At 37.5% G+C, this 18592-nt stretch overlaps 2 protein-coding genes across 2 annotated transcripts in view; both read right to left on the minus strand.

Moving 5' to 3' along the window:
* Positions 1 to 13939, minus strand: part of LOC133531328 (modular serine protease-like) — a 34378-nt gene extending 20439 nt beyond the window's left edge. Inside the window, exons 1-6 of the mRNA XM_061869468.1 lie at positions 13572 to 13939; positions 2199 to 2250; positions 1898 to 2008; positions 1168 to 1227; positions 426 to 542; positions 166 to 300 (exon numbers count right to left, since the gene is read on the minus strand). Of these exons, the coding sequence (XP_061725452.1) occupies positions 166 to 300; positions 426 to 542; positions 1168 to 1227; positions 1898 to 2008; positions 2199 to 2250; positions 13572 to 13605 (509 nt within the window). The 5' untranslated portion in view covers positions 13606 to 13939. The remainder of the gene's footprint in view (positions 1 to 165; positions 301 to 425; positions 543 to 1167; positions 1228 to 1897; positions 2009 to 2198; positions 2251 to 13571) is intronic.
* A 2101-nt stretch (positions 13940 to 16040) lies between these two features.
* On the minus strand, positions 16041 to 18362 carry LOC133531755 (salivary glue protein Sgs-3-like). The gene is made up of 2 exons (XM_061870142.1): positions 17721 to 18362; positions 16041 to 17118 (listed from the first exon to the last, which is right to left on the minus strand). Coding segments are annotated over exons 1-2 (732 nt in total). The 5' UTR covers positions 17722 to 18362; the 3' UTR covers positions 16041 to 16387.
* Positions 18363 to 18592: the final 230 nt, after the last annotated feature.

Below are 18592 nucleotides of genomic sequence, written 5' to 3' on the forward strand. Positions count from 1 at the left end.
AGGTTGCTCGAAGTTTGTGGAAGAAGCTGCTGGTTATGGAGCGAAACATGTCGAGCAATATTTGACTAAAACTGCAAGGGTGACCCCGTTTTAATATATTTAATCTATCTGTGTTTCGAGGAAGCTTGTTATTAACAAAAAATGATTTATGTATACGTTTCTCACTTGACTACTTGCGTCTCGTTCCTGCAGCGCGGCAGGAGCTCGTCAGAGCCGTCCGCGCACTCCTGCGCACCACTGCACGGCGCCGTACCATCTACGCACGCGCCGTACGAGCAACGGAACAGGTTTGACTGGCACCTGGAAGGATAAATCAGTTTTATAGATCTTATAGTCCAACAAGCAAGCCGCACACACATACACACACACACGTTTTATCTCAAGAACTCTTTAGTCATGGCATGAAAAACCGCAATGTGTCTTACCGCATATTTCGGCAGAGAGCGTGCGTTTCGTCGCTCGCGTCGGGGCAGTCGACCACACCGTCGCACTTGCCGTCGAAAGGAATGCAGGTTCCGTCGCGGCAGCGCCACTGGTTTTTACTGCAATATAAAAATATATACACGTCGCTGGTGAGTAGTGGCCCAGCAGTAAGAGCGTGCGACTTGCAATCGGGAAGTCGCAGGTTCAAACCCCGGCTCGTACCTACCAATGAGATATTCGAAACTTATGTACAAAATATGATTTGATATTTTTCAATTTCTCATGCTCTGGAAGTGGGTCGTTGTTGTTCTAAAAAGTGTGCAGAAAGTGATCCGTTTCTGTTCTAGAGCATTTTACTTTCTAGGTACGTTTTTTTTCTCTATTTTTACGATAAACAATTTAATTTTTGGTTTTAAATTTTTGTACACTTTCCATTCTGATAATTAACTCCCCATTTCATAAATACCGATATTTTTACCCAAATTGTTAATTGAAAGTACCCTCAAAAAATACTATTGAAGTTTATGTACTTCGCAGTGTTTTTTTGTTACTGCACTGCTATTATGACGTCACAATGATGGCGGCTGCCTTTTTGGCGTGAACATTTATCGTTTTTTAAACATATTTTTTTGCTTAAAGCGATTTTTTTTTTCAGGGAATAAAAACACCACTTAGCTATCGAAGCTATACGAATATACATAAATATATTTAAAAAAAATTAATAGCCTATTAGTATTAACTTACCGACAGCCGGACTGCCGCCTGTGTCGATGCAGCACCAGATCCTGAAGATCTAATTGATTTCTGAAAAAAATGCTTAAAATCGTCAAATGGTCTCCAATAATTTACGACTTGTGGTTTAACACCAAATGTTCTGGCCTTTTTTTACGGACTATATCATTATACCTTTTCTACTCCTTCTACTACTTCTTCCGGTAGTTCTGATTTTTTGCAGACTTCTTTATGATGTTGGCCCAATGAATAATCCAGTTTGTGAGCTCGAGCACCGAACGCAACTTTGTCAAAATCGAAAAAAAACCGCTAAAATGTCGGTTTTATTTTAAGATTTGGGCGATTATAACCCTAAAGGACTAATTTAACATCATGGAAAAGTCGGCAAAAAATCAGGACTACCGAATTTCACGCAAACGGACCCCGTTACAAAAGGTTATAAAATTATTGGATTATGGACTGGCTGGCCACGTAAATAAAAATAATTGTAAGTCAATAAATAGATAACACGGTATCTTCATGAAATAAACAGCGACAGGCGACGTTGAATCCATACTACTACAACGTCTGAAACTTTAGTGGGTAGGTACGCGAAAGCGTACGCGAGCCGTGGCTCACGGCCCACGGGTACCGTGCGCGCAACCCGTACTACTGCAACATAGTTAGTTAACGAGCTACGCGCGATGTTGTCACGAACAGTACACGAAAACCATACTACTGCAACATGTGTAACTGTACTCACGAACTGAGTGCGCACGTGTATTCATCGCTGCCGTCGGCGCAGTCACGTGCACCGTCGCAGCGCCGGTCCAGGCTCACGCATGCGCCGTCCGTGCATGAAAATTCATTCTTACTGAAATATATTATATACAGAATAAGTAATTATTAATTTATGGAGGATGATGTCAAAAGGGTTTAAGAAAAGTAGGGGTTCCCATTCCAAATGTTATCAATAAAATATCACATTTGTTGCCAAATTAAAGATACCAAACATTTAGGATATGCGTTTAAGGCAGGTATATATGCCGAAAACTAGTTATTACCTGCAAAAGTTTATCCGGTCGGGGTAGACCGCTGTCAGAACCGGTGGGGAAGCTGAAAACAAACAAATAATTTAATTTTAATAAATAAAGCATCAAACAGTTTCAAAGGGGTCGGATAATCGGGTACGTATAAAAGCTTAGCCATAGAAAAATTAGAATTTTATTTTAGTTCTTTACTTCCTGTATCTTAGCAAAAAAGCGGCCAAGTGCGAGTGGGACTCGCCCATGAAGGGTTCCGTACTATTATGACGTATTAAAAAAAAACTACTTATTAGATCTACAGAAAGAGCGAACAGGAAGAGCGAGTTCTCCTGACACAGGTGTCTTCATACCTACTAGGAGGGCTCAACACTTGTAACAATTGTATAGGTACGTGTTTTTTCACGAAATAAATTTTATTTTATTTTATTTAAAAAAAAAGATCTCGTTCAAACCAATCTTCCTATAATATTTATTATATGTTATCTGAGCATAGCTCAGTGTCCCAGTTATTATATGTATATATTTAAGAAATATGGTTAAGGTGGTTGCTTTATTAATGGTCTGTGCGATATTGATACCAAGTACGTGAGGTATGGAAAGAACACTTTGATGAGCGTTGTAAAGAAAAAGGTGTATGGTACAGGACTATGCAATGTGAACCTCCTCATATTCCTTGGTTTATGAATGCTAAGATAAGTAGGAAATTGATTAAGATAGGATTAAGACTTCGTTCAGGACACATTCCTTTAAAAAAGTTCGCTTTTATGATGAAAAAAGAGCTATCCCCGAACTGCGAAGCTTGCAATCTTGTAGAGGATGTTCAACATGTATTGGTGGAATGTGTGCGGAACGAAGGTAAAAGACAAATATTGTTGAAGTCAATAAAGCTTAATAGGTTAGATGTAGGCGCGTTCCAAAGCATCTTGGCGACACCAAATTCAGAAGAAGCAAAGGAGGTATATTTATTTATCTATAATTCTATTAGTCAGTATACTGTCAGGCCGTGATTGATGCGTGATTGTAATTTACATAGTTTAAGGTACGATGGGACTGGCATAATCTTTAGATTAAAAGTCCCTAAATAAATAAAAGACAATAAAAAATAAAAAATAAAATATCGATACCGTTACGGCCCCGAGTGCCAGGCAAAATGCATACCTATTGAGAATCTTCGGGTGGGGAATTCCCTTAAAATTAATCTTGTTCTGAGGTCACAGACACGAAACGGAATTACGTGAATACATGAATTTACGCCGTTTTATAGGATTTTCAAACAACTTCGATACAGTGACAGATGTAATCTCAATACGATTTATAACCTTAAAATGGAAAATCTCGCATATTCAAAATGACTATTATTTGTATTGACTTATGTCAATACAAATAATTTTCACATGCCCCAAAGCCGAGATTGATATCTAATGTACCAGCGAAGCGACTGACATGTCTCTGAATGTACCATATGTTCTTGTAAATAAACTTTCATTCATTCATTCATTCATTCAATGATAGACAAAAGACTGATATTTAATTGAGACTTGTATAGCTATTGTAAGATAAGAAGTCAATATTAACGAAGCTAAAACCTACAGTTTTACTGATAACCGTAGTATTATACTTACATATAATCGTCAATTCACATTCACAACTGTTAAAATTACCTTCTTAACTTACACCAACTATAGCGCATTCTTGTATAACATCAGAAGTTGAAAATTGAAATATTTTTGGCATAACCATGGCTACGTTAAGAGAAGGCTATGAACTGTCGCCTGCGGTATTTCCGGACCGATACGACCTTCAAACCTTCAAGAAAAGAGCGTACTCCCATCTTAAAGGCCGGCAACACACTTACAACCCCTCTGGTGTTGCAGGTGTCCATGGGCGGCGGTAATCGCTTACCATCAGGTAATCCGTCTGCTCGATTGCCTCCTCTACCATATTAAAAAAAAAAAAAAAAAAAATTGTTAGTGACTGAAATTGATATGTCTGTACATAGCACAATACACTTGCACTTTGAATTTTCTTTCATCGCGTTGTTATAGAACTGAGAATACTTGAGATTCTGTCAAAATTCTGTCAATCTGCCGCTAGGTAGGTTCCGTTCGTATGAAATACCCTTGAAAAACTATTATTTATTCGTTATTTGGTCAAATCCACTTTAGATAAACATTTCAGGCGTTACTAAAATGTGTCCTGAGTTATAAACTGAAATAAATATCATACACTAAAGATAAAACATTCCGAATCCACCGCCAGCACCGACACCACACGTTAGCCGCGTAAACTGAAGACGAGGGGTCGATTCCCGCCTCGGCTACCGGTGGATTTATTTGGTATATATATATAATCAAAAAGTATATCATAAAAATTATTTGATTAGTTCCCTAGTTGTGTGTGGAGTTACCAAGAAATCACGTTTTCAATGTAACAATCACACATCTCTACATCGACACATTTTAGGTCGATCAGAAAACAAAACGCTATACTTAAGCTAAATTTTCGATTTAAAATGACGTGGAAAAAAAAAATAAAAAATAAAATAAAAAAAAAAATTTGTTCAATAAAAATTATAATTATATTTCAATATTATATAAATCTGATTAATTCTTTTTAAATAAGTTAAAATAATTCGACCTGTAATGATAATGAACTTTGAAATAATTATATTGTGTAGCTAATGTTTTCATCTATAAAATAATAATGTGCGATTAAATAGATATATTATAATGAGTTGACATGTAAAATAACTATATTTTATCAATAAAGTTTTGATTGATTGATTGATTGGACAGATTAGTGTCGATCAGAAGTTGGTTCGTCCATTGTATGTATCTGTTTTTCATTTGGGACATTAAGGAGAAAATTTAAATATTCATACGAATTAAAAATTGAATGTCCTATTCCTCCTTTATGTTTTCGATATATTTAATTATAGATACTGCAATTAGTTTCATTATTATGAACAAATAAAAAATGTGTTTTTGCTCCAGTCATGAGATGTATGGTGCCATTAATTTTATAACCGTAAAATGCTGCAACTTTGCCATTTAAGCTCAATTTTGCCTATTTCATTTCAATTATGATCTCTCGAATTTGCTTAGTTTTTTCTTGTTTTTTATCATTTGATAGTAATTTTCATTATTCTGGCAACACATATTTCATATTTTTACAATGGTAACTCCATTGTTGCTCCGCCAGTTACGTAATATAAGTCGGCGTGAGGGGCAACATTTTTTTAGTGTCTCGCAACTTTTGAATTTTTATCTACGAAAAAGGTGTTTTTTGAGAAGTGGTAACGTCCCAGGGTAAGTAAAGACTGTCTATTTCCCGTAGGTTTAATATTTTCAAGAAAAGGACATGATTTCAGCATAATAACGTACTAGGCAATATTGGGCAGTGTTTTGGAAACTTGAATGACACAATTTTGCCTGGGTCTAGGGCTGTCACTAGCTGAATTTTATAAATGTACAGAAAAGAGTAAAAATAAGCTTGCCTAAACTGCTTAAATTAGTTTATTTATTACAAGCTTTTTATTAACTTGCAATGTTTGTTTGTTTAAGTCAAATTTTGCAAGTCGATTTTCACCGACTTTCTGTGTGGGTACCTATGTAGATCTGCTGACAATGCAATAATAAACTAACGTTAACAAAAAAAACTTATGGGTATTAAAATGAAAATTATAAAAAAAAACTTATTGCAATCTGTTATTATATTTCTATTGTAGTTACTTGTAATTGTATATTTATTGTATTATAATTATGTTGTATGTTTACAATCAATTTTCAACCACTTATTAGCGACCAATTGAGGTGTTTGACATACTTATGTAACTTGGGTGACAATGCAATGTTTATGGTACCATCGAGATGGTCTGATGATGGAGACCGAAAATAGCAACTTCTAAACTACACATAATAAACCCACTGTGTTTAGGCTCATTTGATTTGTCTTGCAGTTATCTTTCTTATCGAAATCTGGGTTGTGAGGTGTCAGGTCGATTACAATTGGAGTTCAAAGGTGATGGGTGATTAGAACTTTACAATGAAATAGAACTTTACACTATAATAATGCACTGAAAATTAGCAAAATAGTGTATCTGCAATGTACTTGTAATAAAAAAAATTAAATAAGTTCAAATTATTAAATACTAAAAGAAAAAGAAATCAAACAACATTATATTACATTTGTTTGTTGATTATTTTGTAACTAACAATATAAATAGATTTTTTAAATAACAATATTTTTTTGGCACAACCCTACAGTTAACGATATTTTTGTATAGAAACTTTGTGGAACCTGCTACAACTTTACCTATTGCATGTGAAAAAAAAAGTATTAAGCTTATGGCCATAATTTGACTCCCAGGGACAAGCATAATGTCTCATGCACAAGAGTAAATATTATTGCAAATAGCAACACATTATTTATGGAGATATCCGTCTAGGCAAAGTTACGTCTTAGGCCTACAACTTTGCCTGCCACTTTGATTGCTTGTAAATCGGAAATACAGTATGATTAGGTATTAAGATTTGAGTATTATCTGGTAAGGCATAGGGTATGTTTTCCGACTAATACTCATGAAACTCATAATGAAAAATAGGTTCACAGATATAAGAAAAAAACGTCAAAATCCAGGCAAAGTTGCAGCGTTTTACGGAACTAAAAATAAAACAAGCATCTATACGGCTCTTATTTGTGGTAAAACATTGACAGTGTCTAAAAACTAACAATAAATACTTATATAAAGGATTTTTCCATACCATCCCATTACTGGTGCCACATCCATTATATCTTATAGTCTAATCAAATCAGTTTATAGCTGAATCGTCAGACCTTGTCCGACAATGGAGACCTTACGGATGGCGTGCAGCGCCCATTGTTAAAGAAAGCGCCCTTTACCTTGCGAACGGGGGCACGAGTCACCGTGCCTAGATCATGCCGTTACTAGACTATAGTATTTTTTTTATTTTTTTTATATGTTAGGAATATCTTACACACAACCTAGCCCCTAACTATGCAAAGCTTGTACACTCTTTTGAGTACGAGCTAAAATAAAATATGGTGAGGAAACCGGACTAATCCCAATAGGTCTAAATTACCCTCTGGGTTGGAAGGTCAGATGGCAGTCGCTTTCGTAAAACTAGTGCCTACGCCAATTCTTGGGATTAGTTGCCAAGCGGATCCCAGGATCCTCCCATGAGCCGTGGGAAAATGCCGGGCCAACGCGAGGAAGATGATGATGATGAGTATGTATATTATTAATGTAAACTGGACCCGGGTACGTCCTTAAACTGCGTCCAAAAGAGAGGTATGGGCATTGTGAATGTCATCTCGCTTTGTGTGGTAGGGCACAGCACAGCGGATGTCATTCCAGATCTAGAGCGGAGCCCAACTGGGGAAGTACCTCCACCTTACAGAAAACCGCAGCCAAATAACACTAGACCCTACTCATAGTGTTGTGTTCCTGCCGGTGAGTAAGGTTGCCAGAGCTCAACGAGGGGGTAATGCTAGGGTCGGCAACGCGCATGTGACTCCTCTGGAGTTGCAGGCGAACATAGGCTACGGAGACTCTTTACCATCAGGCGGGCCGTATGATTGTTTGCCACCGACGTAGTATAAAAAAAATAAACTACCTATGTAAAATGTTACAAATCATGTTTTGTATTTTTTTTACTTCATAATTTGCCACACATAATATGAACTATTATGAATAAAGATATGATATGATATGACATCTTAGTCGGTCACTCATTACTGAGGATCGTTGGTTTTGCAGCTCCTATGATCTAGCTGTCTCCATCAGTCTCGATCTCCCGTAGCCCTCAGCGCTTGGAGTTTGCCTGGCCACTTCAGGGGTGGCCTTCTTAACTTGATCGGACCATCTAGTTGGTGGGAGGCCCTGCGGTCTTTCGCCTTCCACTTTTCCAAGCACAACCACTTTCTCCAGATGATATCACATACTTATATACATATAAAACTAACATAACTCAGGAACAAATATTTGTGTCCATCTCACAAACAAATGCCCTTAACGGGATTCGAACCCAGGACCAACGGCTTCACAGGCGGGTCAATACCGACTAGGCCAGTCTGGCATTCAGGTCGAACATATTTTAAAACAAGTTACTGACAAAAATGGCTCTCAAGTCTATTTAGTCTTCTTTAGATTCAATTCAACCTCTGCGTGCCTAGCTAAAATGTCAATCGCTTACGCTTCGTAGCGAACGAAACGCCAATGTCTCTGTCGCACTAATATAGTGATAGAGAGATGACTACGCTACTGAGCCTAAACGATTGGCATGCTGGCTAGGTACCCTGATCTGATCATTCAGTTTTTTTTTGCTATTGGACCAACTCTAAAATCTCGACAAAAAATAGTTATCCTTTAGTAAATATCGACATTTAATCAAGAATTTATCTACTCCGACATTCAATGTCGAGGTCGGTGAGGTTATCAGTCGCCTTATAATAATTTTAGGTGGTTTTCACACTGCTCCGCACTTAGGAGCGGCGTCCTGTGCTGCGGTTAATATTTAACTTTGTACCTATTGTAGAATCTTGATTTGTATGCAAAATCCGCATGGTATAACCAGTGGGGCGACACTCCTCCTTTCGGTCATTCTCGACTCCGTTCGGCTCAGCATTGCTCTGAGCAATTATTAGGGTTGGCACAACTTGACGTCCTTTTACGTGCACGACCACAGATGATAATTACTTGAATTTTGACAACCCTAAATAGCTGATAGGGATAGTGCCATACATTAGAAAAGGACAGCATGATTCGTCCCTGAATCGCTGTCAAACTTCAGTTTTATAGGAAGTGTCATTTCTGTACGGTAGTACTATTATGTATTCTGTGGTATAATACACTGTGTCCGCCTGTCCGTGTGAAGGTGCGAATCGCACGACGATCCGCGCTAATAAGGCTTCGAATGCACTGCGATTTAATTTCTTGCGGTTTCGGAACCGCAAAGTGTAACGTACGGCATGCTTCATAAGCGCACGCCACGCACTGCAAGACTGAAGCCGCAAGGAATTAAGGCTGAAACCGCAAGAAATTAATTGCAATGCGTTATATGTAAGCCTTACAAACGGAGATACTGTGCGGGCCGCAGGCTATGCCTCTCCGAGCTCCGTAGTACCATAAGGATTTTTGTACATAAACGGGGTTCAGACGTGCACCGCAGCTCCGGACTGAGATACGGATTCGTCGATCCGCATGCCGCAACGTAATGCGGTTGCCGAGCTTTATAACATTCCAAGAAATATAAAAAATCTATGTCTTAATCAGTTTGAATTTTCAAATGTCATGAATTTTTAAATGTTAAATGTACTAAAATTATCGTCACACTATTTTCTCCCGTAAATGAAAAAAAAAAACGACATCCTCCCGTAAATATTACATATATCAAATTGTTAAAAAAATTCTATAATGTCGACAACTATAACTATTATAGAGAGAACCGGTCGTCTACTATCCTCTTAAATAAACTACAAAATAAGTCTCAGATAAATAACAAATGTCTGTATAAAATTGCGCTCGAAGTTCAATTGACCTCCAGCCAAACAGGTTATACGAAAATGATGCACGTATCATTTAAAATTACCAATAGTTAAACCAAAAAAACGATAGATGTTCATACTCTTATTAATTGACGTCATCTCAAATAAAAAATAAAAAGAAGGTCCGTTTCCGCCGTTCTTGAAAATACATACCTAAACTTGCCCAACTCACTAGGGTTGTTTCTGTATTAAATTCGAATTTTAAAAAGGAGTAGATAATATAAGTTTACAGACATACATACATCGAATCGTTTATACATACAGAGACTGCATTATGACGTACATGACAGTAGGTACCTAGTACCTACGTAGCGGCGGGGACGTCGGCACGACTAAGCTCTGCCCGAGAGTGCCCGAGAACGCCTGTAAATGTGCGTCTGTGTGCGTAAATGTCACGTCTGTGTGCGTGCGGCGAAAATGGCACTTTGTACGATGCGAACTCTCTGCTCCGGCGCGCGCCGCCGCTATTTACTTTGTGACGTCATTGTAAAGGGACCCACTGATTACTAGAGGGCCTACCGCGAACCACGTTCGACGTGTTGCCTCTCTGTCCCACTTGTAAATTCATACGTAAGTGTGACAGGGAGGCAACACGTCGAACGTGGTTCGCAGTATTCAGTTCGCCGGATGATATCGGCCTGTCAGTTATTCGCGATTGTCATCTTTTGCGATTAACTGACAGGTCGATATCGTCCGGCGAACTGAGGGCTTACTGCAAACCACGTTCGACGTGTTGCCTCCCTGTCACACTTACGTACGAATTTACAAGTGCGACAGAGAGGTAACACGTCAAACGTGGTTCGCGGTAGGCCCTCTGGTAATCAATGGGCCTCTTTATGTGTGACATGAGAAATATAAGTAAAGAAAGTGTGATAACTCCATACATCAATTTTCTTACCAAAACGCGAGTTATTTCGTAGTCGACATCTAGCGTCAAGTAACTCAATTTATCAGTACTGCGAGTTGATAATAGATGTCGCGACGAACGAAAACTCTACTGCTCAACAATTTTCAGCTAATACAAACCGAAATGTATTAAGCGCTGAAGCGCTGGTGGCCTAGCGGCAAGAGCGTGCGACTTGCAATCCGGAGGTCGCGGGTTCAAACCCCGGCTCGTACCAATGAGTTTTCGGAACTTATGTACGAAATATCATTTGATATTTACCAGTCGCTTTTCGGTGAAGGAAAACATCGTGAGGAAACCGGACTAATCCTAACAAGGCCTAGTTTACCCTCTGGGTTGGAAGGTCAGATGGCAGTCGCTTTCGTAAAAACTAGTGCCTACGCCAAATCTTGGGATTAGTTGTCAAGCGGACCCCAGGCTCCCATGAGCCGTGGCAAAATGCCGGGACAACGCGAGGAAGAAGAAGACAAACCGAAATGTATTATAACCGGATTAACCGAAACTGTATTCCGCTTTCAACTTCTTCTGCTTGTAATATTAGTTGTAAATTGTTTTCGTCAGCCGCGACACTTGTGACATCTGGTGTCAAGTAGCGGTACTGATTGAAATTCACTAATAGACATTAGATCTCGACTACGAAATAACTCGCATTTTGGTAAGAAAACTGATGTAAGGAGTAACCACTCTTTCTTTGCTTATATGTCTCTATGGTACTGAACTACGTAAATCAGCCAAATGTGAGTCGGAGTCGCGCACCGTGAGTTCAGTTCCATCACACCTTTATAGTTTGGCTAGGGTAGCTTGTCAGTAGAGCATAGACAGAGATAAGCGTATGGGTTTTTTACGCTAACTTCCAATTAAAAAGGAATGGGTATATAGTAGAACTTCGATAATCCGACGCTGACTTAATTTATCCGAACTTTATTTAGGTGTTTTAAATTTATATTTTATTTTATTATATATTATATTTTTTATTATATTTTATTATATATTATATTTTTTATTATATTTTATTATTTTATATTTTAAAGTTAGTTTGTACGTTAAATTTTAATACCTATACTGTACGTCTTTATGTGAAAATTTGTTGTTTTTGTTTACTCTCGTCCCAAAGAATCCACATTTTGATCCGAAGATCCGAACTAGTCTCAATACCAATTAGCTAAGATAATCGAGATTCTGATAGATTATATTGAATGAATAGAATCAGGCGTTACTTTGCGGAAATCCATACTAATTAAAACAAAAAATATTACTTTTCTAATCCGCATAAAAAAAATAACATGCCAGTCAATCCGTGCTAACCCGTTATACCTAATAATTGCTGGCGTATTTTTACATACGATTAATGTTCCCAACCTCCCACCGCAAAATATTATTACTTAGCGTATTTATGTTTGTAAAAATACGCAAGTATAGGGACCGTGCGCGTTGGAGGGTCTGCCATCTTGTGGCCTGAATCGGAACCATAAACATGCACATGTACACGTCACGTGTTTTCTTGTGCATAGTAGGTTCTGCCATCTTGTGGGCTACATCGGAACAATAAACATCACATTTACGCCTCGCGCCAAAAATCTGACGGCGGCTCCTGTGCTGCCTCCTACAGTTCATGCACGCTCCCTATAACGGGTTAGCACTGATTGACTAGCACGTTACCTTTTCGCGGATTAGCAAAGTAATATTTTTTGTTTTCATTCTGACAAATCTTGTTTGCAGACTAGGTGGACCCGGGTACGTCCTTAAACTACGTCCACAAGAGAGGTATGGGCATTGTGAATGTTATATCGCTTTGTGTGGTAGGGCACAGCACAGCGGATGTCATTCCAGATCTAGAGCAGAGCTCAACTGGGCTTTCAGAAAACCGCAGCCAAATAACACTAGACCCTACTCACAGTGCTGTGTTCCTGCCGGTGATTAAGGTTGCCAGAGCTCATCAAGGGTCGGAGGGGGTTAGGATCGGCAACGCGCATGTAACTCCTCTGGAGTTGCAGGCGTACATAGGCTACGGATACTGCTTACCATCAGGTGGGCCCTATACTTGTTTGCCACCGACGTAGTATTAAAAAAAAATACACCTATTATTTGATCTTGAGACTAACTCACCCTTGAACTTTTTTTATCTTTTGTTAGCATGATAATGTCAATTTAACTTATATATACTATTATAATTCAATTTATTGTGGTAAGGCATAGCCACAGAAAATAATATAGCTTATGTATAAAAAAGCTTGCTTAACCATGAGAAGAAGTAACGAACAGACAGACAATCGGAATTATACCAAGGTACAGTAAACAAAGTAATTTCCCTTAAATGTTCTTTAATGGAAGGTTAAGTGTACCTACTCATTAGCAATTTGCATAATCATTCATTTCTTATTGAACTAGACTAAAAATAACTGGTAATTTTACCTTCGTAACATATTAAATCCCTTTCATTGAATTTTTAGGTTATGTTTGTTTATAATTGTGTCTATCGTATTAATGAGTACCTATTTATGACTTGTTTACGTCATTCACTTTAAACTATAATCTATTCTCAAGCTCTTTTGTCTATCTACTAAAATAGCAGTTATATTGGCCAATTTACTATTTGTAAAAAAAATACTTCCCAATATTTTATACGATTTTTGTACAAACTACAGATTGCTTGCACAAATTGGAGCAATCAAACTACCTTTATCTGATATTAAAAACGCAATTAAAAAACGATTAAACAACAATCAAAAAGTTCAAGACCTAAAACATGATAAATAAATTAGATATTTATGCGAATTTAAAACAAAAAAGACAGATCATTTACACGAATTGAGGCGATCTAACTGTCGTTTTAGAATGTACAAACAGGCATAGTCAATTAATAATCGATAAAAACTAATAAAACTCAAGACTTCAAATATCATAACTAAACATTAACTCACCAAAAAACGCCAAAACAATTAAATAACGGAACATTTTATTTACAACACACTTTATCACTTATCACAACCACACTTTACCGAATGGACATGCATATGTCATTAGTTTGATATCAGAGGAACTATTATTAGTTTTCTAGTAATAATAAAACACGTCAGGGCCAGAAAACCATCTCGCTGGGAAGTCCTTAGGCGACTGAGCAATACCAGTTTCTTAATCGTTTTCCTGTTATGTTGGCCGGTTTTGTTTTTTTTTTTTATTTAACTTAGCAATTGTGATAATTAACTATGTATGTGTCATCGCTCTCATCTTTATTGTGGATTATTTAAGATAGTTTCACAGAATTAATTAAGTATAAACTGAAATATGTCATATAGTCATATATTAGAGAAAACCACTGGAGGGCATCGTCACTTATTTTACTGACTGCAGAATTTCAAAGTGTTTTAAATCGACACGAGTTGCGAATTATCTATTCGCACATTTATCGTACAACATTTTACAGTATAAATAACCCTTTAAATTTTCGATGTTACATAATGTGCTAATTTACGCACTTTGACGACCGGTTTGGCCTAGTGGGTAGTGACCCTGCCTACGAAGCTTATGGTCCCGGGTTCAAATCCTGGCAAGGGCATGTATTTGTGTGATGAGCATGGATATTTGTTCCTGAGTCATGGGTGTTTTCTATGTATTTAAGTATTTATAAAATATTTCTATATTATATATATCGTTGTCTAAGTACCCTCAACACAAGCCTTATTGAGCTTACTGTGGGACTTAGTCAATTTGTGTAATAATGTCCTATAATATAAAAAAAAAATGTACTGTAAAAATATTTTTTAATACAGTTGCTCAAAAAGTAAAACTAGTGCGCCAATTCTCCCATGAGCCGTGGCAAAATGCCGGGACCACGCGAGGAAGATTATGACAGTTGCTCAAAAAGTAGGTACTTTACGTAGCTGTTTAGCGTTCGCAAAGTTGGTTTTTACGAACTAGTGGTTTTTACTTTTCGAACTTTTTTTATAGTACATTACGATACAAGTGCGAAAAATAGGAAATTCGAAACGAGTGGCGATAAATTAAAACACGACCGAAAGGACGTTGTGTTGTGTTGCACGATGAATCTATTTACCACTCAGTATCAACTCCTATGTTTCCACAATATAACTTGAAAAATGTTTCGGCACTGTTTGTCTTCTCCGTAGTACATTTATTGTATCTTTTCATGTAATGACTGTTTTTTGCCATAATAAAATAAAATATAAATAAAATAAAAATTATTTAGTGTTGAGATATGTAAAACTAATGGCATTCAGTGAGTAGTGATAAAAATGTGATTATGTTTACCCGAATATTTGTTAATTAGTCTGTCGGTACTCGCGAAAATGACCCTTCCTTCGTACCCGCCAATTCTAATCATGAGAAAGTATAAATATAACGTACCATGGGGTGGAAGATTCATTCTCGCTATGGCGCTTGAACCAGTAACATTTAGTACGAAGGCTACTGTTAGTTTAGATTGTTGAAGAGTGTTGAAGTAAGAACTTGAAGTAAAATATCACTTATCATAACACGAGTATCAATATTAGCACGAGCGGTTAAACAACAACTTTGCCACCTTTTAAAACAAATAACTATTTTTATGTTGCTACTACCTACTGTCGTCACGATTGATAATTATACACCGTGAGGGTGCATCCCTGAGCTTACATTAAGTAACTTTCTCAAAGACACCGGTATTCTAATTAACTCCATTTCGGAGATAATCAATCATTCATTTTTATCTTATAAGGCCCTTACGAGCGTGTACACTTGCCTTAGGGTCTGTTTACATATTGATTAGTGTTTAGTACGAGTTCATACATTTGCTACTTAAGTACTACAGTACCTGGGCGACCGAGCTGATTTATTGTAATATGGTGGTGTATAGGTGATAATCTTAACTACATTTTTTTACTAAATTAAACTTGCCTAAAACAATAAAAATTAAAAAAATTATATATAAACTTGAACATATAAAAAAAAAAACAAAAGTTAGTCACCGGGCGAGATTTGAACCCGTAACACTCGTTTAGCAGCCCGCGCCTTAACCCGCTGTACCAGACGGACAGTGGCCGGTAATACGAAATTAGCGACCATATTCTGCGTCGAAAGAAAAACGCATGAAAACTCGAAAACACGCGTTTTCCCAAACATAAGACTAATCTAGATAGATTGTATACCCCCAAAAACCCCCATATACCAAATTTCAGCGAAATCGTTAGAGCCGTTTCCGAGATCACAGAAATATAAATATATATACAAGAATTGCTCGTTTAAAAGTATAAGATATCTCAGACGATCGGTGTTCGAAATGACATTGATATGTCACAGTTGTCAATTGTTTGGTTTAAATAAATGTAATGCTCGTGTAACAACACCGCTTTATGCAACATTTAATTACTTTTTATAAAAATAAAAATAGTAAATAAATAACAAAACTTTTTTTGTTTTAATTGATTATGTCATTTAGTTTCCTTAAACGTATTAGTTTACCGACACCCCGAAGCGAACGAAATTCAATAAAAACACTGTGTATACAGCAATGCGTAATTTAGCTTCCTAGTACTAATTAATGGTCCCCAAGTAACCCGCGGACGAACAGACGGACATGGCGGAACAATAACGGCTCCTAGTTGACAACGGAATCCAAAAGGAAGTATTTTAATTAACCATAGATTTATGCATTTCAAATTCTGACATACGAGCTAAATTCATCGTGTGAAAACTGTAGACTTATATGAAATGTTTGTGAAACAGCAACAATGTGTCAATATCAATTGGTCTTGATGCCGCCGCCGACATGATCGCCAGCTGTATTTAAATCTGATTGTTCCGTTGACCTTTTTGTTTTTGTCGGGGATATTGGTTCTGTTACTATTGGCATTGTTGTTGTTGGCGTTGCTGTTGTCGTTGGCGTTGTTGTTGTTGGCGGTGTTGTTGTTGGCGGTGTTGTGGTTGTTGGCGTTGTTGTTGTTAGCGTTATTGTTGTTGGCGTTGTTGTTGGTGGCGGCGTTGTTGTTGTTGTTGGCGTTGTTGTTGTTGGCGGTGTTGTTGTTGTTGGCGTTGTTGTTGTTGATACCGTTGTTGGTGGCGATGTTGTTAATGCTGTTGTTGAGATTGTAGTTCGTGCGGCTTCTTTAGTAGTTGTTTTGGTAACAGTTGTTTGTGATGTAGGCTTAGTTAATTTCTCAGTAACTACTATAGTAATGGCACGAGGCTTAGTAATAGGGGAAGTAGGTCTAGGAGTACGAGTAGTGATTTTTGACTTAGTTGGTTTTCCTGATTTTGATTGAAGTAGATTGTTAAATAAAATTTTCAATGGTTGTTTTGTAGAAGGATCGTTTGGTCTGTTTAAAATTACTCGAAGGATGCTCTGCGGGATCCAATGTCCAGGGTACTCGGACTCCACAGGGTTCGATATGAACACAAGGGGGTCGTTTTTAATACCTTTCCGAATGGGAGCCGCTGCAACTATCGCAATCGCAAGTAGTAGACTTGCAAACACTGTAACAAAGTAATTATTGAATATGTAAAGGCTGGCAACATTCTATTTGGCCCTGAGGGCCTACCGCGAACCACGTTCGACGTGTTGCCTCCCTGTCACTCCTCCCTCCCTGTCATTCATCCCTCCCTTGTTAAAGAGTCTCTTTACCACTCTTTGTCAGTAAAATAAATTAGTACCACTGGAAATCCACTACACGTTGAAGGCAAAATGAGTATTTTCAGGGTTTAGGTATATAAATACGGTCGATTCATAGTACCTACGTTCTACGATTTTGTACAGGTACTTAGTGATTGCTTGTCTTTTTCTGAGTGATTATACCAAAATTCATTCTTTCTTCTGGATGGCACTATATCTTTAAATCTTTTCTTCTTAGAAAAGAATAAGATAGTTTATTTTCCAATAAGACATATTAAAATGCGCTTATGAATGTCAAATAAACTACGCCGGCTCTAACCCTACACCTCTGACCGAAGAAGATTTAAATCCCAATATAGGACCGGCAAGGAACTCGGCGGTCTCTAAAAAATCTTGTCAACTAGCCTACTACAAGTTGCAACGAAAACATTAATAAACGAACTGTGTGCAAATAAAAAATACTTACTTCTTGCCAGATATAATTCCTATCATGCATCAAGCGAATACTTAAGGTGCTACTATAGGTAATTATAAAAGAATTGTAAAATCAGCTCAACAAATTAATGAAATTAGATGTGATCATTAATTGTTAAAGCATTTACGATATTGACTTAAGTTTCGGTTAATTTAGTAACGTAATAGGCAATTAATGCAAGAATTGACCTGGGCTATAACCGCGAAAATCGAAGTTCGTCAATTGCGGGCATTTTTCTCTGTCACTGTAATTACGTCTTATTGAGAGTAAAAGAGAAAGATCCCCGCAAGTTGCGAATTTTGGTTTTCGCGGAAGGCCCCCTGATCGAACAAACCTAGGCAACGTTTGAGACAAACTACAGAAGGCCTACCGCGAACCACGTTCGACGTGTTGCCTCCCTGTCACACTTACGTACGAATTTTATATGCGACAGAGAGCCAACACGTCGAACGTGGTGACTCGCTCGCTCTCTCGGCACGGCATACGACGAAAGTGAAGGACCCGCGCGTAATCACCTTTTCATATAAACGTAGTCCTCATTTTCCTCTGGATATTAACATTAGTGAAAATGTTTTGACACAATAAGTTGTATATCAGCCACAGCTATAAATATTATAGGATATAAATATTATTATAGGACATTATTACACAAATTGACTAAGTCCCACAGTAAGCTCAATAAGGCTTGTGTTGTGGGTACTTAGACAACGATATATATAATATATAAATATTATGTAATAAATACTTAAATACATAGAAAACACCCATGACTCAGGAACAAATATCCATGCTCACCACACGAAAAAATGCCCTTACCAGGATTTGAACCCGGGACCATCAGCTTCGTAGACAGGGTCACTACC

This window comes from Cydia pomonella, chromosome 25 (assembly GCF_033807575.1).
Source record: "Cydia pomonella isolate Wapato2018A chromosome 25, ilCydPomo1, whole genome shotgun sequence".
NCBI classification, from domain to species: domain Eukaryota; kingdom Metazoa; phylum Arthropoda; class Insecta; order Lepidoptera; family Tortricidae; genus Cydia; species Cydia pomonella.